The sequence below is a fragment of the Dermacentor andersoni genome, chromosome 5 (genome assembly GCF_023375885.2).
Source record: "Dermacentor andersoni chromosome 5, qqDerAnde1_hic_scaffold, whole genome shotgun sequence".
NCBI classification, from domain to species: Eukaryota; Metazoa; Arthropoda; class Arachnida; order Ixodida; family Ixodidae; genus Dermacentor; species Dermacentor andersoni.
In genome coordinates, this window is record NC_092818.1 from 191189404 (window position 1) to 191212698 (window position 23295).

The 23295-nt window shown below is 42.1% G+C and overlaps 1 protein-coding gene across 33 annotated transcripts in view; it reads right to left on the reverse strand.

The window, feature by feature from the left end:
* The window catches only part of LOC126532323 (cytoplasmic dynein 1 intermediate chain 1-like), a 117264-nt gene that overhangs the window by 68388 nt on the left and 25581 nt on the right, over positions 1-23295 (reverse strand). For 5 of the 33 annotated variants that reach the window (XM_055071452.1, XM_050180036.3, XM_050180035.3 and 2 more), the window contains one exon: positions 21-197. In XM_055071452.1, the coding sequence (XP_054927427.1) occupies positions 21-197 (177 nt within the window). Of the gene's footprint in view, positions 1-20; positions 222-8590; positions 8645-9939; positions 9958-23295 lie in introns of all 33 variants that reach the window. The other 28 variants (XM_050180034.3, XM_050180031.3, XM_050180027.3 and 25 more) reach the window with 9 other exon arrangements.

Below are 23295 nucleotides of genomic sequence, written 5' to 3' on the forward strand. Positions count from 1 at the left end.
ACAACTGCCAGCTCACCCACCTTTAGGCTTGTCCTGCTCCACAGATGGTCGGTGCCCATCAGCAGCTCCCTCAGCAGGCGTCTGGGCAGGCCGCACAGGCTCGATGTGGGGCAGACCTGTCACCTTGTGCTGGTGTGGCTCATGCAGGGGTAGCGCTCCCTCCACCACTGCTCCCAGTGAGGAGCCGTCTTCCTCCGCTAGGACGTCCCCAAAAGCCAACACTGCCCGTGAACAAGCACAGCCCAAGTTCAGTCTCCCAAATGCTGCACCTATGAGCTGCACTACCAGGCACTGCCCTTCCTGTCTGAGCTTTCTGGAGGCGTATTCTCGATTGACTACCTTAAGCAATGCTTTAAGAGCGATGCGACATCCAATGTCACGCACCACTGTAGCAGTCACCATTTCTTGACATTGTGAAGTTCCTGCCACCACTTTCATTGCATACTGTACATGTAGGCACCAGGGAAAGGATGGTGACAAAATTTTGTTTCCACCCACAAGTCTCTTTCGATACACCTACACCAAAGTGGCTTGACCCATCAAGTTTCTTACGGTTAATAAAGTGATGCTGCAGTGCTGTTGCATGCATGGGAATGCCAGGGAATGGCACATTTCTTGGAAGAGCCAGGGGACCTCCAAAATGCATCTGGTGACTAGTGTTCCGTCACAATGGTTTAGTCCACTAAAATAGCACCTAAAATGCTTTTTTTCACTATTACTATGTTAAAGGTGCTTTCTTTAATTGAAGCTCAAAAATTAAACAAAAGCATTTATGCTGTAATGTGCATTTATCTAACATGTATAGTGGTACCAGGATGCTTAATTTCGAGGAAAGACAACAAGTCTGTACGCACTATGTGTTGGTTTAGAATGTACGACCCTTGAGTAAATGCTACTGCAAAACGTAATACGAGAGAATGAAGACTTTCATTCATGAAGGCTTCAAGAAAGCTTTTTTTGCGTAGTCATGGCCATATTTTAGGCTAAGCCAAATTTAAGACAATCTGAACCTATTATATCCTAGCATTCCCATGGTACAGTGGCCTTTATAGGCCAACAGCAACAATACTTCACTTTGGTTAAAGTTGTTTTAAATGAGCATTATACACTGCTGAAGCAATTTTGACAGAGCTGTAGGACTGGTAAATATTTTTTTGCTGCCAGCCTTTAATTAGAATGGTATGTCAGCAGATGACACAGGCACCTAGTGCTTAGTGGATATGAGGCAGACCATGACCTCCAAATTTTCAATGTGCAGCCAAAACATGGAGGTCTCCCACACTTAGTCACTGTGCTGATTTTGGACTTTCTGGGTTCTGCATCATTTCTGTGGAGCAGCAGTGGCGGAGTTTTTTAGTTTTGGCATCAAAAACATTTATTTTTGCTGGCATTTTGCGACATATCCCCCTATATATTAAAAATAAAATTTTGCATGGAGGCTGCATATTATGTGGTCCAAAATTTCATTGCAGTTAGTCTTTTAAGAGGCTTGCATGGTGGCACCATGTTCCCTTCCAAGTATTACTGTAAGAAACTGCATGGTTTCCCTAAACTGCATGAACTGTGAGTGGTATGTCAAAAGTTATTGTTTGAAAGTGTTAGACCTAAAGAGATTGAATTGAATTAATTCTGGGGTCTAAAGTGCCAAACCACAATTTCATTATAAGGCATGGGGGACTCCGGATTAACTTTGACCTGATTAATTTTAATCTTTAACATGCCTCAAATGCAAAGGACCATGGGTGTTCTTGCATTTCACCCCCATTGCAATGCGGCTGCCACAGCCGAAATTTGATCCTGCGACCTCGTGCTTAGCAGTGCAACCCCATAGCCGGTAAACCACCACGGCAGGTCCTCAAGACATTTACGTTCAAGAGATGGTAAGGCAGGCCTCCGACATTTAGTATTAACTAAATTATCAGCTTTAGTATTCGGTATTGTAAGGCATATTCAAGAGGCTTTCTATGGCACCAAAATCGAGCAGTTACCAGCCTGCATTCTCGGTAGCATTCATCTCATGCTGGGCATGCATCAACATGAATAGAGAAAAGTGCTGAGTGGCATTTCAAACCCAAAAACAGGTGGTGGTCTGTGATAATCATCTAATGCGACATGAATGCCAACCACTGTGCATTGCAGCAACACATAATACAAAGCTTCATCTATGCCTAGTTCAAGAAGTACTGTTTTCTGAACTTTGATTTCACTCTCACGTGGTGCCACAATAAAATTCGTTTTGTGCAGGCCTGCAAACCTGGCACACATGGTAGAAAGTTGAAGCTGCAATGATGCAAGTTCTTCACATTCAAGTACAGCTTATTAAATGCGAGTGCAATATCACAAGGTTATTGACAAAAGCACATCACTAGCCTTTCAGGTCCAATATATGGTAAGCAATTTTGCATCCCTGAACCAATAAAAGCTGCCATGAGCTCGCACGTAAATTGGCATCGTTAGTAAACTGGCACGAAGTCAGTAATCATGCTGGCCTTGGCTGCTCCATGTCTTGAATGCCCAGTAGACTTCAGAAATGCACTTATTGAACAAGGTGATGATAATTCCAATAGCATTGCAGCACATGGCTTGTTTCCCTATTTAAACTTTTCACAGAGATGTAGGTTTGAGCGGAAATTTAAGCCTAATCATTGTAAAATGTAGCTAAATCCAGCAATTACTGGAGCCATTAAAGAGAAAGGAATAATTCACGTATGGACAAGGAATTCTACTGAGACACTATTCAAGAGGGGCTACAAGAACCACTATGCACAGACAACCCATATCTAATGCCCTTGTATATGGACCTTTGTACAATAAGCCACAAATTATGCAAACACATAACTATGCATTAATTAAGGATACTGAGCCTGAAGCACGCACAGGGATACATAAGCCATAGTACTACAGACTGGGCTGAATATGCTACTGAAAGTCAGAAAATGCTTTTATGTGCTACTTATGGTAAGAATGAACAAATATATTGCTTCAAACTCCATGCTCTTAAAAATATTTTGGCAATGATCTCTTACCATCATCAACTGCAGATATCCATGGGGCACATTTTTGGAAAGAAGAAAAGGTGCTTTAGAGACCCAGCCAATGGCCATATTGTCACAAAGATACAAAAAATAAAGGCATGCTTCTAACTGGACATGCTGTATCAAAATTTGCTGAGTCAGATGAGGTGGTGTTGATTCAGTTAATATGGCGACAGTGCGACTAAGACAAGGACATCACAAATGAACACAAGACATAATCTAAATAATAGAGGGCTTTAGGCAAGAGGATGCAAATGCCCTGCACTTCATTTGCATATGCAAACCGCTTGTGTTCTTTAGTCTAGAATGCTTTGGATGAATTCTGCGATTTTACATGCCAAAACAACGATTTGATTATGAGGTACGCCAGTCTAGAAAGCTTAAATAACAATGAAGAGACCACTGAATAAGTGTAAACTGCATTCCATACCATATTGAAAGTAGCATTGTTTGATAAACGTCGTTATGCGATTGAATCATGAGCCCAACAAAAGCTTTTTATTGCTGTTTTTGTGGTTTTCGATGTGAATGACTATCGAACATTAATGTGTTCCTGAAGATCGCCACATAAGCTAGAAAGACACAGGTTCATTGTGTTTCTTGCAGTATGGCACAACGATCAAATGGTGCCAAGCTTGTATTGCTGAACGTGTTTTGAATACAATGCTTTTTTAAGTGTTTGCTCACTGGTTTATCTACATGCACATTGCATCATTTGTGGTTTCTTGCAGATAAGATTTAGTGGAGAATAAGTGCCATCTACTGTCCTTTTGCCATGTTCGTGTCTCAGCCGCTTGTAATAACCATGCTGGAGCAACCAAGACAGCATTGACACCCTTATCCCTATTTCTGCTGAGAATGCAAGCACTGTGAATAAAATAATCATAGCAAGAAATTATAAACAAGCAAGTAAAAAATATAATAAGCAACCCTAAGGGCGCTACACAAAATGACAAGCATAGCAAATGGAAAGTGCATTACAGAGGAAGAAAGTGTGCAACTACATCGGTAACAGAAGGTTCCTGATGGCAGAAAAGCTTCTGTGGGACTTCTTTCACAAACAATCTACACTGCATTTGAGCACATGAAGCCACACCGCTTACTGCTGCTGGTGTTGTCTACATCAGCAATGACAAGGTTTCAGAAACATGCTGTTGTGCCAGTAGAAAGTACAAAAACAAAGAATGAAAAAAAAAAGAACTAAGAAGAAAGAATATGGGCAGTCTAGGAGTTATCTTTGACCAGTTTGCACCTCTGTTGGATGACTGATAGGACTTCCCATCTCAAAGCTACACTTATACTCTGGGCGTGTATGACATAAGCTATAGTGACAAGCCTTCGATTTTTTCAGCAATTGAAGTTTTCATTTTACTGAAATCTTAATATAAAAGCAATTTTCATTTTGCTCTGTAATCATGTAGCCATTGTGGAGAAGACTTACACTTGTGTCTTCCACACTTTGAAACAGAATGCCATGGCTGTCAAATTTCTAGCAGATGTCCACACTATTAAGGGCAGCTAAGATATGGTAAAGGCTCACACTCCAGGGGGTGGCAACTGCCTTGTTGAAGTTTACAGAATGCTATAAAATAATTTTACTAAGCCTTCCACTAGCCTGTGTTCATATAAACAGGTAATGTTACTTGCTTCTGAAATGTTTCTCTGTGTCATAGGTGATAATTTACCGGCAGGTGCCACCCGACATGGTTACCATATGATCAGTAATAATGATAACAGATTTTGCCTTTTAATGATTCCCTAGGATTATGGCAATGCTTTAGTATATAGCTACTTTTTTGCAGATTTTGCTTAATGGAATGTTTATATAGCAGTTCAACATGTGGAACCAGGCAAAATATATGAAAACTTAGGAAAGCAAAAGTAAAATATTGTAAATATTGATGCAGAATGCAATTATGAACAGCTGCAATCTATGCAATGCATAAATGCTGAACGAGACCAATGTGCACACAGTTTCTTCCATATGCGAAAGCTGCAAATGTAAAACCCTGGGAAGTACTGGAAAATGCCGGTAATTGACCAGCATCAAAAATTCGCATAAGAATGACTAAAGTTCAATTACAAGGGCAGTCCACTATACGGGAACATGCACTACCATGTTGCTTGTGCTACAGGTATTGCCACCTGCGGGTGTGGGTACAAACATTGTTGAGGCTCTGCAAGCAGAGAAGAACCTAGTTTAAGTGACATTGCGCTGTTCTAGGACAACACGTTGTTGGGCTAATTGGTGCAGTGCATCAAGAAAAAAACCAGCCAGTTGATTTTTTCTTAATGGTTTGCTGTTCATTGCAGAGTTCACCGGCAAATACTTCAGAGAAATTCTGTTCTTGTCATGCACTTATAAAGTTTCTTCTACATGTGGAATGCACAAATCAGTGAAACTGGTAACCATGCCTATATTACTAGAGTGGTTTGCTGGGCGAGTTGGTGCATGGTAAGGGTAAGATGATTCCAGCAGGTGAAAACACGTGCTCACATTAATGTGTTTTCATATTAAAAACTTAGTTATGTTAGATGATTGCCTAATTTACTCCCACATAACATCCAAAGAAGACCAAGTTACGTTAAACATGGCGTTAAGTAGTGTTCATGCCTGGTGCACAACATGGAAAATGAAAATCAATCATAGCAAAACGTCACTTATAGGAATAACAAACAAAATTAAAAGTATTCTTCCGTTTGGCTGCAAAATTGAAGGACAAACTAAAGAAAGTAGGCCACTTCAAGTATCTAGGCGTAACGATAAGTGAAAACCTAAATTGGGATAGGCCGAAAACTAAAGCAGGCAACCACAACAGCGAAACTAACAGCCAATTTAACCCTTGTAAGACCAACCTTGCAATATGGCTGTATCGTGTGGGACCTCTTCACAAAAAACCAGATAGTAAGGGTTGAAAAAGTACAAAGAAAGGTGGCTAGATTCATTCTGTCTAGATATAAGTCCACAGATTCAGTCTCGGGGTTGTTATCAGAACTTCAGTTACCTCAAATGCTAGAGAGGAGAAGAGCTGCCAGACTTCAGTTCCTCTATCATGTTTAACTGAATACTGGTAAGTGCAGTTCCAAGACCGGACAAAAGAAAGACACAGAAGCACAGTACAAGTGCTATACTGTGCTTCTGTGCCTTTCTTTTGTCCCGTCTTGGAACTGCACTTACCAGTATTCAGTAGTTAAGCAGCAACCAGCTAGTCGAGCAACACATTTTTTTAAAGTTCCTCTATCTTTTTTAACTTGAACACTAGACTGTACATAAAGCAGCACTCGGCCCGAACATTGAGGAACAGTCACAATTAACAACTTACACCTTTCCAAGCTTGGATCAACACATTCAAATACTCATTCTTCCCACGAACAATTGAAGAACGGAATTTGCTGCCACAGCACATAACACACTCTATCAGATAATTCAAAAAGTCTATACATTCTTACCTTGACCTACCAAACTAACCATGACAGTTCTTTTGTAGTGAAGTTCTACTACTCAGAAATATTGATATTGCTGTGTGTGCTCCTACTGCCGCATTTGTATTTTGTTTTGAGCAGCAGGTTGTGCACATTCCCATTTTCTTTTGTATGTATATGCCTAAGGCTGTGGTTGGCAGTGTATATTATGCACAATAGCAAATATTTGCTACCCTGCATTAAACCAAAAATGGGCTAACAGAATTAATAAATGAAATGAAACTTTGTCCCATCTTCTTTCTTTTATTAGTGCTCGCATTGTTTGCACAGCTAGAACCATCTTACCCTTAGAATGCAATGCGTCAAAAGATATATTTCAGGCTCTGCTGAAAATATGTACTAGACTATGCAGAACATCCTAAAGAGAATCCTCGCAGGCACTACGCAGTCCAATATTTGTGCATGGCGCTTAGTGTTGCACTAAGCTAAGATCATATAGTTCTTTATTACACTGCCTAAAGGGAAATCTGGTGCCATCATCAGTGTGAGTTTCTCAAAGGACACTGTGACACTATGGGAATACTGGAATATAGAAGATTTGGCTTGTCTTGAATGTGGCTAAGGCATACAGGAATATGATCTTGGGCATCATCAATTACTGAGTAAATATAACTTTCTTGGAACTAAGCAATCAACAAGTCTTGGTTCTGCTGCCAGTCAGCTTGCATTTATGTTTACTCGCTTATTATATAAAAACTAAATGAAGAAAACAAAGGCATATGATTGAAAGCAGCACACCATGACTGCACACCCTCTCTTCCTTTCTCATGAATTAGCGAGCAGCTTTTCGTGCTGTTCCCATACCTAGCACAAGCGTGAATGTTTTAATAACAAAGCCTTATGTGATAACATAGCAAGAACGCCATCTTAAACACTATTATAGTACAGACTAAACCATTGCGTGCATCAAGCTATCCTGGCTCTCCATGCAAGATGGCACTCCAAAGTCACCAGTTTCCAGCACTCCCATGCATACAACTGCGCTGCAGTGTCACTTTTGCCCTTAGGTAATTGCAAGGAACTTTATGGCTTAGACAGTGACCACTACCTTCAATCTAGCTTCAAGAAGTTGAAGCAATGAGTATGTCCTGTCATTTGTTCTTGAAACTTAAGCATTTAGTGGTCAACTCATGTTCTGGTGACAAAAGAGGAGAAAACACAACAGCATTTCTTAGTGGGCATGAGGCAGCAGCAGTAGCAGCAGGCAATGGTGTCAGTGCACTTGACTCCCAAGAGCTTCTAAGTGCTGGACCCCAGTATACACAAGCTCTGCACAATGCGAGGACTGCACAAACGGACATCAGAGCGAAAGTGGCAGCAGTGTCAACACAAGTTCAAACACACTATTGACCCTAACCACATTCACCACAATACTGTGTCACATACGTTCAAGCAAAGAACAAATGATGCCTTAGCAGCATAACTTAACGCAGCCTTCCTATGAAAGGACCAGCTCTCAGAGCTAGTAAGACCACAACTGAAGTGCAAAATAACAGCAGCTACACTGAGGTCTTCATGGAAGGGCACCTCTAAATGCGGAAATCATAGGGCGAGGTCAAGCACGACACAAGGGAGCTTGGAACACAAGTGGAACAATAATACTGAACACGCACATCACACACAAGGAAATCAGTGCAAGCCAAGAAATGAAAGGCCAGTTAACCTGCAAGAATGTGCCAGTAGAAAGATGACAACAAGTCTAGCAAGCAGGCAAATATGAGCAAAGCCGGAGAGGCACAAGGCATAAGCACATAAGCACATAAGCACAAGGGTGGGAAAAGGTTGCTTTCATGGCGCAGGCTAAAGTTCTGGACCAGAATGTGTGGTAGCGTACAATGCAACGATTCAGTTAAAGGTTCATGCAGATGCCGCATGAAGACAGCAAAATGGGGAAGCCAGTCAAGGTTAGACAGAAACAAGCCAGAAATGACAATCCAATCTCAAGGAAGAAAACAAAAGGCTGAGCGAAGCAGGGCATGAGCTCACAAGTAATTTAACTGAAAGGGAGAGAAAGAGAGAGAAAAAAAAAAGAATATAGGCACAAGAATGGCGTGCTGGCCAGTGGAACCTACCTTGAAACTCGTCATCCCACTCTATTGCGGTAGGAAAAACAAAGTGACCGTCGTCTTTGTGAGTTTTTTGTTGGGTATGGATAAAAAGGAATGGAAAGAAAAGAAAAAAAAGAAAGATGCAAGAAGACACGTGTCAAGGTGTTGGAATGGCCCCAGACAATACAACCACACACTTAGATTAAAAAAATATAATAAATAAAGACACTTGCGGAACGGTCACTACTGCCTTCTCGCTCTAATGGAGAGAAGTCAGGGGCCACCGAACCAGTTAAGAAGCATCAAGAAAGCTGGAAATTGACCTTCTGGGCACAGTCAGCATGCAAAAATTATTATTAACAGTGCATGTTCCTACTGGATTTCACTGGAATGTCAAAGGCCTCATAACAAGGTTAATTCTCAGCCAGCAGCGCCATGAGACAGTAGGTGCTGGTTGCCAGAAGTTGCAGAGAAGCACTCATCAAACTGCAGAAATGATAAGGGGGCATATAAAGTCCTGCACACAGATGTCACCTAAGGGAGGCGAGATCAGTTCTCGCCATCTGTGAATGGCAAGCCATATCTTAGCCCATAATGCAAGGCTGGACGAGCTAAAAGCAATTTTGAACAAATGTTTCCGTTTGGGAAGCCTAGGTCTTTGGGAAAATGTGCTAGTAGGTAAGAGTAGTGTGGACAGACATTAGCAAAACAAGAAGGAAAAGAATAATCAAATTGTCAGCTTCTCTAGCATTATTTGGCAGCATCAACTGGGACAAGCCACTGATGAACATTTTTTGTTGACAAGTAACACATCAGAAGTGAAAAGTCTGGCCTGTTTCAAAGGCATAACATTAACTGTTGATTGGTACCAAATGTCACTGGCAGTGCTACCATGGAAAGGAGGAAACACAGACCAACATACGTTATCTGTGTGCAGGACACTTCCTGAGTTTTCGACAAAGCTCCACAGGTCTGCCAGAACTAAAAAGTCAAGCTGGGTGCCGATGCAACATGACTGAATGTGCAGGAAAAAAAAAAGAAGAGCAAAACGAAAGAGCAAAGCAGCAGCAGAGCAACATAAAATGGAAATGGATGAAGTGAGAGTAGTCAATGTGTAAGCCAGTGAGCTGAGCAGCGTTGGCATGAGCTTGGTGTAAGGGAAGCCTGCACAAATTCTGGCAGATGAATAAGCAAAGTACATGTGAATGCTGACAATGCAGGCTGAGCTGAGGTTCTCACAACAAGGAAGAAGTGACTGATGATGAAACGATGGTGATGCCTCAAACAGCAAGTTGAATGTAGTTTGTGATCTTCCCCGCCCAACCAAAATGTGCAAAGAAACGAGAGTGCAGAGAAGAGGATTGAGAACGTACCTTCATCCCAATGTATCACTTTAGAAGGGACAGGAGGAAAACAAAAAGAGAGTAGGCGACAGTTTTACACACCAGCCTCAAAACAGAATGGTATGTAAACAGAATATTAATTTTACAAGAGATATTCAGGTTCGAAGCTATAATGCCTTGAGGAGACAGTAAATCCTTGAGTGTCACCATTATACTTGCTACATTCTCGGTAATATCACATTTCGTGCTTTGAGGAAAATACCTGAAACTCCTTTTGGTGTTCTGGCCAGCTGCAACAGATATTGCAGAAGTGGGCTCCTTTCTTATTGTTCTTTACATGTACGCATGCATGTAAAACTAACATTTAGGCTGCACTAATCAGACAATTTGCCAGGCACTCCATGAAAGAGGATCTTCTATGCAGTTTAAATAAACAAGGTAATTTAGTGCTGACAACATGAAAAATGCAGGAGCCTGGTTTACCTTGATGATAGAATAGTTGGCGCTAATTTGTTGCTGAAGATTGATTGTACAACTAGACGAAGTGACAAGAAATGTGAAGGTTAATTGGCCAATTGATGGGGCTTAACTCTTTTCCTACCGTGCCCATTGGGCATCTTTAGCCCGCTAGCTTAGTTTAATATGCCGTTTTCGAGACCTTCTGCGCTGCTCATGGACACACTGAGCTATTGGATATGAAGGAGGAGAGCTATATTTTTGTTTTCTAAACAGCTCGCTTTTTTCCGGCCAGGCAGTGATTTTTGAACGCACTCCGAAGTTTCGCGATCGTCCAAGTAGAAAGCAAAAATGGCTGCCTTCGGGAGTGACGTGCGTGCTTCGAAGGATCGCAGATCTCATGATTCCACTGCGTCTGTGACCGATTTTATTGATGGATCGAGCAGCAGCGAGTCTGAGGATGTTGCCTTTTTGTCAGACTTTAACTCTGGGAGCGACAATGACGCAAACCTGCCTGGAACATCGGTGGCTGCAGCCTGGCACGCCTCAATGTAGTGCTTGCAGTTAAAATTGTTGCAGTAGAATACCTGTACAATGAAAAATTTCGATTTTTTTGGAGATAGTGACTATTAGATGCCAGTACATTCTGTATATCTCATAATTCTTTAGATATTTTTTCTTACTAGATACAAACATTTCTTTATGAAATTTGTTCGATTTCATCCCACAATCTTGATTCTGGCAATTTATAACTTTTTATGACATAAATCTCGTTAATAAAACTTTGCGTGAAAAGAGCATTCATTTTGCTTTTTGTTTATGTATTACGTAAAATATTGAGTGCAGTAGTTCCTTCAGAAAAAAAATTTGGCTTAACCTACAAAAAACGCCTATTTTCCCCATGGTAGGGAAAGAGTTAACATCTCAAAGCAAAACAGGGCGTATGGGACATCATAGTGGAGGGCTCCAGATTCATTTTGACCAGCTGGGGCTCCTTAGCGCACATCGCATGGAAAGTACACAACCGCAGTGGAATGTAACTGTGGCCGCTGGGAATCGAACCTGTGACCTTATACTCGGCAGCAGAATTTCATAGCCACTTGGATAATGTGGTGGGTGGGATAAGGTGATGCACCTCAGTGTTGAGTGCGCACATTTTCCTTTTGTTTCTTCTGCACTTGTGCAGTTGCGCTGTCAGGTCTTTCATTGTATCAAAGCTTAAACACTTTGCGGAGATCGTAATGGGCAGGCACACATTGTTATACATAAGTTATGTTTATACTGATGTGGTTCCCGTTATATCTTCGGTGACATCAGCATTAATTTCTTATTTTGCATGGGCTGCTGTCTTCCCATACAAATGGCCACAAGAACTGCATGTCAAGATGTTCTGATGTCAGCTAAACTGATGTTTCCTTAATGCGGTCACAGTTCAACTGGACACATGTAGTAGATCCGCGACTGGCCAGCTAGAACTGTACAGTACACTCAAGAGTACAAAGAAGGGGCAAAGGATGTCCCAGAAGGAAAGTTAACAAGGAAGAAGACAGGCTTTGCTAAGATACAACACCATGCATTAACACCGTGCCGGCTTATTAGCAGAAAAAGGAGGGGGGCATATGACACAGTGACAATTACTGGAGTAAGACTGTAATAGCTGTCATTGGTGACAAGCAACAGACGAAACAAGAGTGGGGAAGGGAAACACAATGAAACATTTTATGTATGGCCTCAAAAAAAAAAGTTTGTAATGCACTTTGACGGAGCGCATCAAGGTTGGCGACAAGTATGCAATATTGATGGCTTCTTTACCAACACAGCTCAGCTATACTGTTTTCCAGTATGCACTTCTTTTGAACACTGGTCAGCTTCTGGAAGGATGCGCTAAATTATCCACAAAAATGGCAGGCAAAATAAAAAGGAAAATAATTATTTTTTTCTTAAAGGAAAGACAATAAAAAAGTGTACAGTAGAGGTAAAGGAAATACTGGCGTTTGAGTATATTAGTGTGCATCACAGAAGACAAAAAAGGATATTCAAGCCAGGTGCCAAGTTATGTGAAATGTGGGCTGTTTGACATAACACTGACAAATACCAAGACAGTATGCCTATAATATAGTGGCTCTGGGCTATTTCCCTCACCAAAGAAAGCTTTTAACCCTTTAAGTGCCAAGCATGAGCCTCACTTGTCTTTGCACTGTAGTGTTTGTTTTGAATGCTAAGTATGAGGCTGCACTTGCCACTTTGACCCTCTAGACACCGTTGATGAGACAGTCTTGTCAATGACTATTTTTGCAGAAACTACTCATGAGGGGTTTTCTGCAAAAATTGCAAGAGGGAACTCTGGGGCTGCAATTGCTTGGCTGCAATGGGAATTATGGGTAGTACACGGATTTGTCTAATCTTCATGGCTGAGAGCTTGAGACATTCTTGTGGCACTATTAGCATACTTTATGTTCTTAAATTACAAAGGAATCATATTTCTACATGCTTGAAGGCAATAGGTTTCTGTGCCAATGCATAACCATTGTGAATTGTTGAAAATATTTCATTAAAGATGGTCAACCAGGGTAAGTTACAAAGTGATGTATAAAGCCAGATCAAGAATGTAGCACTACTTATCAGCCCCATGCTGGCCGAAACAGCGTACTTACTGCTCTCATACACACTAGCACAAGTTTTCTTAGTAATCTTCGTAGCAAACTCTATAGTCTCATCCCACACATTCTCATCTCTCAAATTAATGTGAGAAGCAGGAAGACCCCACATTAAGTGTAATTTAAACGACTTCAGCAGTTCCTTGTTCAGCCACCATGGGGTCAACAGCACTGAAAACCACACACATCATGCTCCCTACGCCAGTCTGGCACCAAGGTCGTGTTGTTCAGTAAGACAGTATTGTGTGTAATGCAAAACTATGCTTTCTTTTTACATGTCAACATTAAATTAGAATTTCGATTCTGATGAAAGCAAAGTGATCAAGAGAACTTGGCCTTGAAGAGCTTCAGTGCGTCAGGTTCAAATAGGAACATAACATTTGTTAGATTGTTTTGTGTTGCCTTTTTCAACATGCAGTTATATTTGTTACCTTCTTTCTATAATTTCTCCATGGAAGATGTCTTGTTACCTACATTACACAAATATTTACAGCCTTAGGAAGAAAATAAAAGACAATTCCTTGACAAACTTGTAGCAAAAATAAAAACTAACACTGGTACTTAGGTCTTTAATGGAGCAGCCAATTCATTATACAATTGCTGTGTTGGCTGCAGCTCGAAAATCCTCGCAAAAGTATTGGAGAACAATGGTTTATTGCATACATCCAGCAACAAGGGTTTTAGAGATGATATTCTATATAGGAGGTCAAATCCCTGCTTTTAAGTAATAGTACTGTGAAGTTCTTACAAGGATATGGTGCTGGATGAGAGCATCAAAAGCAATGTTTTTTTTTTAAATTACGAGCAGTAAACAGCGCTGACTAACAACCAAGCATCTTTATTCTTTCAGTCAGCATATATATACTCTGCTGCTACCTCAAAGCATAGAATCAACAGAATTCTGCATGCGCAGGGGCGAAAATTGCAATTAATGCGATAGGAAGGCAATCTCCTTCAGAAGGAGCGAAATAGAAGGAAGGCTTACACATGCTTCGCCACTATTATGAATGTGGAAAGCTTCAGAAAAAGAGACATGCACAGTCATCGTGGTATTTTGATGGATAGGTCACGTCTTTAAAAGACGGCTTGCAGCCGAATTCATTGCAATGCAGTGATAATTGACTATCTCTAGCTCGTTTTTGAACCTTGTTTGAGTGTTCGTGCATGCGGTCATTGATGCGCCGCCCCGTTTGACCGATATAAAAATGCTTGCATGAAAGAGGAATATAATAAACCACACAGTCACAACAGTCACAACAGTCAGCAACAAACCGCTGTCTGTGCTGCTCTTTACAACTTTTTTTTTGTTGCTCTCGGTCACTCGACAGACAACAAGCTGCGTTTCTTAAGACTTCAAGCTATCGTTCTCAAGCAGGCATGTATGTTGGGGTTATGCTCCTCGCTCTCATAAGAGCCTGCTTCCCTTTTCCTCCGCACACTCAAAGAGAGTCAAGTGCGGTATGGCAAGATCTTGCATGAAGGCGGCCCTCATCAGGTCTTGTAACCACCAAGTAGATGCAAGCTTCGAATGCAAGTAGCCAGGCTGAAGCTCCCGGGTTTCCCGTTATAGCTTTTAACTAGCATTGCTGAAAGCCTCGCAACAAGCCTTAAGAGAAAGCAATCGGCAGCTACTCAATCTGAGAATTGCTCACGGCAAATGGTTGTGGTTATCCCATATGAGCACCAGGTTGCGCATAATCTCAAAAAGGTTGTCAGCAGGGCAGGCGTTAGGTTGCTGTTAACTGTCAGAAATAAGTTAGGTAGCCTGTGCCATCAAGTCAATTGGGTAACCGAGAGCAACAAAAAAAAGTTGTAAAAAGCAGCACAGACAGAGGTTTGTTGCTGACTGTTGTGACTGTGTGGTTTATAATATTCCTCTTTCATGCAAGCGTTCTTATATCGATCAAACGGGGCGGCGCATCAATGACCGCATGCACGAACACTCAAACAAGGTTAAAAAACGAGCTAGAGATAGTCAATTATCACTGCATTGCAATGGATTCGGCTGCAAGCCATCTTTTAAAGACGTGACCTGTCTGTCAAAATACTGCGATGACCGTGCCCGTCTTATTTCTGAAGCTTTCCACATTCATAATAGCGGCGAAGCATGTGTAAGCCTTCCCTCCATTTCTCTCCTTCTGAAGGAGATTGCCTTCCTTACACATTAATTGCAATTTTCGCCCCTGCGCATGCTGAATTCTGTTGATTCTGTGCTTTGAGATAGCAGCAGAGTATATATATGCTGACCGAAAGAATAAAGACACTTGGTTGTTAGACAGTACTGTTGTCTGTGTCCCTCTCCTTGTCCTGTTGTTTAGTGCTGTTTACTGCTTGTAATCATGAACCAACCAGCCCAAATGCGTACTCTTTCTTAAAATGTTTTTGCTATCTGTACATTGCTTTACACGTACATTATCAGTGAAAGTTAGTCACTGGATTACCACCATAATTAAGTTATTACTTGGCAAAAAACCTGCCTACTGTATTCGAAGCTTTGTTATTGTTGTTGCTGATTCTATAGTGAAGGAGTCTTGTCTAATTGAATTGCATGAGCAATGCAAACAATGAAGTACATTCTGTAGTGTATATGTGAGCACCAGCGATTACTTGGAATGTTCGGTGATACATGTATGAAATATAGGAGTGCACGAATAGAATTTTTTGAAACCGAATCAAATAAAAATCAAATAGTGAAAGAATTAAGCAAACTGAATTGGGTTGAATATAGAATACTTGTTGAATAGTTTTCAAATAATGAGGAGCCATTTTCCCAATTGATGTAAAGCAATGTTCCCATTGTAATATTTGTAACATTTGCAAGTTTATGTCACTACATTGCACCTTATGAAGTGTTGCTTATTAAATAAGTCGCAGTTCTGCTTGAAAGCTGAAGTACTGATTGCGATAGCAAATTATTTGGTAGCTGTACGAAGCAAGGATAGTAGTTTTATTGGCCATATACACTTGTAAACATGACTGAACGAGGACGTAGAAAGAAACAGACACACAGAGACAGCACGGTCTTTGTGTGTCTGCTTCTTTCTATGTCCTTGTTCAGTCGCACTTATACATTCTATCGAGGGATTCAAACCAACTAGCTTGCCAATGTGTTTTAACTAAATTAACAAGCATGGTGTCACACGTGCACAGGTAAACATGAACACATCTCGTTTGACGAGCGCGGGAACTCGCTGTCAAAATGCTGAAGTGAAGAATTGCGGCAGCAGCAAACGCATTGACCTTCGTGCATCTCTCGCTTCAATGTGAACGAAACATCGAAAGCACAGCGCATACGAAGCTACTGGCACTACACGCACTCTGCAAATGTCGCAGATCGCTTTGAAGATGAGGCCTGCTCGGGCGTGGATCTTGGCCACGTCGCAGATTGCTTTGAAAACACACGAGTGCCAGCAATGCATCCCTATGGCGTCTGCCAAAAGTGTCTACTACAGTAGAAGACGCCGCGTATGTCTCCAGTCTGTATGGAGTGGCGGGCGAGGAGGACATCGAGGCACCCTAGCAGCCGCCGGAAAACGCCCCCGTGAATGAGTGCCACAGGAGAGGGCAGGAGAGATTGAACCGCGTTCGCCGGCTCATCCTCACACACTTTCACTCGCACATACAGCACACAGGCGTGGTGAAGGTTTTATCGCCCTTGAACTTTATACATAACCTCACGATGACGCCAACAGCAGAAATGCACCTGGAGTGTCCACATAATTGCTATCGCAATAAAAGCACAAATGGGCAATTAGGAACATTTAAGCAATTTGTTCATATATCTAGGACTCCTTGGAGAGTGCAAATGATCGCTATAAAGCCAGTCAAGTATGGCTCACTGAGTTACGTAGCCTGCTCCACTAAGTAAGATCTCAAGTTCCATGCCTATTACTATGCCTGTGGGGATGAAAATTATAGTAATTTTGCTCCAATATATGTTTGATTACGCACAAATGACGCTTTCAAATATTTGAAAACTATTCGAAAATATTCGCATTCACGAATAGTGACTACTTGATTCAAAGATACAATTGAATAGGACACTATTCAATTCCTTATTTGAAAGTTTGGAATATTCTCACATCCCTAATAAGATAGATGATGACTTGACAATTATTGATCATGACAATTGTTTTGCCTTTTGTTCTACTGAGCACGAGCTTGCAAAAAAAAAGAAAGCTTTTTAACTCGCACTTCTGGCAGCGCTTGGTGCTTTCTAGTCACTACAGCGTAACAACATGGTAGTACTAATGACAGAATGGTACACAGTATGTGGTAGTTTTGTTATTTTCACAGACAACTTGCATGTCTTATGTGTACTTGCAATTTGCGACAAATTTTCTGTTCAAGAGTTCAGCACAATATAATGACCCAATTACCCCCCCCCCCCCCCCAAATATCAGACCCCAATTCAATTTCTTTATCTCTGATCGGCACTTAGGGGTTAATGGAATGGAATGTTAATGGAATGGTTAATGGCATTCCAGGGTTGTTTTCCACGAATGAATTTAATTTGACTGATGGGATTTGGCTGGCCTGTAGATTTTGGCCATAAGAAGGAACTTGCATGAATAATTGCCTATAAAAAAATATCAAGTACTTCGAAGTGAGTTTGAATTTAGCACAAATCAGCTATCGTTTTTCTGTCGGTTCTTTAGCCAATCTCTATAAAAATTGGGTACGATACCCTCGTAGTGAATGAACAATATTTGTTGCCCAGTAGAAATTGCAGCCTGAACGGAGAGCTTATGCAATAGATAAATATGATGAGATGTGAACGGTTTCAATGAGAAAGAACTGGAGCATAACCTTTTTGAAGCGCATTATAGCATATTATTAAGTTGAAACAATAAAAGGTATGGACATTAAGGCTTAAACCGCGACACATTCTTAGTTCCAGGCTTGCTGGCAATTAATTGGCTAGGAGCCAAAATGAACATACAACAAAGTTTAAAAACAATGTGAAGGAATAAAGACGCAGATAGTAAACGGACAAGATAAGAAATGAAAGAAGTACTCTTGAAGTGGAAGAAATCTGTGCTGAAGATACGCATGAATTCAGAAACTTGGGTTGGACCAAAAAGGAGTTGTATTTAACGCCTACCTCTCAGGAGTAACAAGGAGCACTAATTGCCATCTCTGTGCTACACAACAAAAATTTCTGCAGCTCGCACTAAATCCTGAACTCAAAAGATCGGCCTTTGTAAGGTATAACACTTTTGCATTACAAGGGTACACAGAGCCACTCTCAAAAATTAATTTGTTTTGACTTGCGCAATAAGGGGTAAAAGCAGGCAGCTGAACAAGCTTCAGCCAGCTTGGGAGATAGTAGTGGGCAGGCAAGGTATGCAGCAGCAGGCATGCAAAACTGGTGTGCTTCCTGCCAAGGTTGTTTGCATCGTGAGAACAGCATATGTGATTGAACTTGTTTGATGTAGTATTAACATTTGAGAAGCAGCCTCCCTATGTGACAAAAGTTGTGAAGAGATAGTCAAATGCTGCCTTTAATGTGGCATTGGCTTGATTGTGTAAATAGTGTCAACTGTGGCTTTGCAGCTCAAGCCAGAATGCCAGTAATGGCAAGAGCAAAATACATATCACAGCTAGATTGTGGTACATGCTTCTTTCACACTGCACGAGAAGAGGGTCACTGACATGGAAACATCCAGTCCATTTCCTCATTATTGTGCAATGTGAAAAAGATGAAAGCAGCTGCCAAAAATTCATGCTTGTGCAAAGGATGCAGAAAATGCACACAAAAAGGGGACACAGCAAGGTCAGTTTTTCCTCCACATGTTATACATTAAATGAGGACAAAATGATAAAAGAAGGAACATACTGAAATAGTCACTAAAAGGAGACCACAAGTACCAACATCGGTTCCTACCCATTACAGTGAAATATGCAAACAGTTCACATGAGAACTGCGACTGGAAACAGTGCCATGGCATAATCTGGGATGACCAAACAAACAAAATGTTTGACAACTCTCTGTACACGGGCACAAGCACCACTGCCGTATTTACCAGAATCTAACATGCACCTTCTTTTTTTCAGAGAAAATGAGTAAAAAAATTGTCTTTACATTACAATCAGATACGAAACCAAAACCACATTAACGCTATTGGCAACAGCCTACTGTCAGAGCCGTGCTCAGAGACACAGCGTCATCGCCATCGCCATCACAAAATGCCGACAAAGGAGGTTATATACTTAATATAACCTCCTTGATGCCAACAGAGCACGTCTTCTAAAAGCTGCTGCTGGTTCATATTATCCTCAACTACAATCTAGAGCAGTATTATTGGTCAATAACTTTCGGAGATACTGTCACTCTTGTGAGATTTCGAGCGACTTGGCATGACATGCATTGGCGTTATCGGCCGCCAGCGTTTATGGTACTGTGCCATGCTTGCAATCTGCGCACAGTGCCAGGAAAGCTGTCAGACACATACTTCGAGTCCGATAAGAGAAAACTGTAATGTGATTGCTCGAAAGTACCGCATCATTGTGCTTGGCATCTATGGCCAATGAAATGCAAATTACGCTGTCGCCGCACCACTTTCATTACAAAAGCTCATAAGAAAAAAATCCTGTTTCTGAAGGTAAATTCTGCATGTCTCGTTTTTTCGGATCGTGAATGTGGCGGCATGCTATGCAGTCGACTCTTTTGTTGCAACGGACCCTGATAATCAGACAAAAAATGTCAGTTTTATCTGAAGTCCTTAATATCTGAAAAGCCTCACTTACAAAACTTTGGTCACAATGTGTAACAATATTTTTGCAATGAGCGAGTGACGAACGTCCAAAGTAAAGAAAAAAAAAAGAAGTAAAAGTTGCAGTTTCACCCGAGAAGCGTAGCATTGATTGCGATAGCAAATTAGTAGACAGCTATGCGAAGTAAGGATAGTAGCTTTATCGGCCGTATGAAGTTGTAAACATTTGCCTACTAACTAAATTAACAAGCAGAATGTCACGCATGCACAGGTAAACAGGAGCCCATCTCGCTCGATGATTGTGGAAAGTTGCTGTCAAAATGTTGAAGTAAGGAAGCGCGGTAGCAGCAGCAAGCGAATTGACCTTCGTGCTGTCTCTCAATTCAATGCAAATTAAACGTCGAAATCATAGCGCATACGAAGCTACCGGCACTAGGTGCACTTTGTCCGCATCGCAGATCACTTTCAAGATACGGCGCCCGTGCGGGCGCGACCTTTGTTCACATTGCAGATTGTTTTCAAGATACGGCGGCCACGCCGTAAGCAGCTGCCGCTGAAGTAGAACCCGTCCCTTATTCCCCCCTCTTGTGCCCCATGCGCGAAAGAAGACGGCCATATTCCGCCCCGCCGTCCTCCCTCGTGCATGCGACATTAAGCTGCGATTGTCGACTGACTCTCGCAAGTCAGTTAGAAAACAAGTAAATTGAAAACAATATATATTGTACCAGAGCACAAGCCGATTGTAGAGGACAAATACGAGCACAAGCCGATGAAGCTACGGAGCTCCTTTAGAGTGCAGGGCTTGGGGTAGTCGGTAACCGCATGAAGCTTCCCAGGGTCTGGTAAGATGCGTTTTTTCGAGACTACATGGCCTAAGATCGTAAGTTTAAGGGGGCCAGAATGACATATTTTTAAGTTTAGCTGTAGTGCTGCGGCAGTGAGACACTCGAGAACTTGTTCAAGGCGAGTGATGTGAGAGGAAAAATCTGCAGAAAATACTATTATATCGTCTAAGTTGCACAGACAGGTCTGCCGTTTGAATCCTCTGAGAATAGAGTCCATCATCCTCCCGAAAGCTGCAAGCACATTGCAAAGGCCGAAAGGCATCACATTAAATTTATATAAACTGTCAAGGGTGACAAAAGTCGTTTTTGGGTGGTCAGATTCAGCTATGGGCCGGAACGAGGCCAGTAGCCATGGAGCGAGGCCAGTAGCCAGAGCGCAGATCCAGCGATGAGAAATATTCAGCTTCTTGAAGGCAATCCAGAGGCCAACATCAATCCACGGTAGTGGATAGACATCCTCGCGTGTAATATTGTTTAGCCGGTGGTAATCGATGCAAAACCTGATCAAACCATCCTTTTTATGCACCAACACGACCATAGACTCCCAGGGATTGTAGGATTCTTAAATCACGCCACGTTTCAGCATATCATCGACGTGGTCGGTAATAATGTGGCATTTGATCGGGGGATGCTGGCACAGTGGAGCGTGGTCACCAGTGTCAATACGGTGAACTGCAGACGTGCGCCCCAAGGAAGGTTGGTTGAGGTCAAAAGACGCACAAAAACGTTAAAGTAGTTGAACAACTTGGCTGCGCTGGGCTTGAGTGGGCGTGCTATTTGGCGGGTGCGGTGGCAGAAGTGACTGCATCAAAAGGCAGCAGTGCCATATCAGATGATGCCTGGGATGGGAAAATGGCATGAAAAGTGTCCAGATGGCCGAGACATTTGCCGTGTAATAAAGTTGGAGGGCAGAGAAAGGGATTGCATGTGTAAACTGCACCGCAACCATCAACAAGTTAGACTACAGCAAACGGGGCGATGGGCACAATCTTCAGACCACGTGAAAAAGGCACTTGAATCGGCGATAGAGCCACAGTGGATGGACACTAAGGCAGCTGAGAACTGAGAAATGACGCCGTCAGCAGCGACAACAACCTTAGGTGACTGGAACGTAGGGCCTGCGATTATCATACTGAATGGATACAGGACCAGTTGTGCACGAGCACAGTTGACTACAGCATGATGTTCGGAAAGGAAGTCCCAGCCTAGGTTAACATCATGCGACGCACGCGAGAGGACGACTAATTCGACAGCATACGGCACGTCTTCAATCAAAACACGAGCAGTGCATGTGGCCTAAGGCTTAATGTGCTGCAAGCTCGCCGTCTGTAATGACAGGTCAGGAACCGGTATCGTCACTTTCTTCAGTTTGCAGCACAGTAGTTCACTGATCACAGAAACAGCAGCTCCTGTGTCAACAAAAGCTTTGGTCGCGACACCATCTATAAACACTGCGATTTCATTAGGGGGCAAAGCATGAGGCCTTGAAAATTTCGACGTCAGCGCAGTTCTTGCCTCAGGAACTGTGGCTGTTAGTTTTCCCTCGGCGGAGAACTGGACCGCCGAAGCATGGGGGAAACGGAGCAGCGGCGAGGTGAAGGCGACCGACGTGAGCTGTAGGTGGCACGACTTGAATAAAAGTCCGAAGCGTCAGCGTCAGCGTCAACATGGCGTTCTGGTTGTTGAGGTGTGTATTCAACGTGGGACACGATGTCACGAAAATACCCTACACGGCGGCGACAGTGGCACGCAACATGCCCTAGCGATACCGCAGGCGTAGCAGACGGCGTAGACATACGGTGCAGGCGTAGCAGACTGTGCTCGCTGCTATTGCAGCGATTTGAATATTGGTTGTGCTTTCAAACACAAGTCTGCCAAATAAAGAGTTACATTCTTCAACTCACCCTTCTGGCAGTATTTGGTTCTTCACCTTCAATACAAGGCAAAAGTAGCACCTCTTCAATGGTGCTTGGCATCTGGAGCTGCCATTCAGAAGACAGGCTTTTTTTCTGCCTCTTGTTCCTTGAGCTATACTTTTTTTAAGCTATTTCTTGCAATTCTGTCAAATCTTTAAGCTTATATTTCAGCCACTGCTAATGATGAGTGCATAAAGTTCTCAAATATCAACTGCAAGTGTTCAGTTTCTTTCCTAGGCTTTGACATAAAGACTTCCCGAAAGTAAAAGCAGTCAGGCATAATAAGGGTCACCTTCTCTTCTGCCAGCAATACAGGACTGATGTGTACAATATTCCGCACAAACTACAGTGCCCATACATCAGTATGATGCCATAGATTTCAAGCTGTTTTCTTGTGATAAGTGTGTTTACTATGTTGTCACTTTCAAATTCCGAGATTTTTTGCAGGTTTTCCTTGACAACTTTTATGAAAATTGGCATACAGTCAATGACACTGGATTTTAGGCACAAATAAAGAACTGGTCGTTAGTAGCTCGCCAAGTTTATCTGCCTGCCAATAATTTTCAGCCGCTGCCACCAGTAAGTTGTAAATCAGGTGGCATGCACTATCAGTATTGAGTTAATAATTTGTTTCACAATACTCCAAACACTGAGCCAAGCTCACACTAACAAAACCAACAAAAAAACACCATTATTTGACAATTGCCCAGACCAACTTGATCACATCATGTTCTTCCGGCATATCACTGGTTTTGCCATAATCACTATGGGTAACAATTTCCCTGATTTGAAGCAA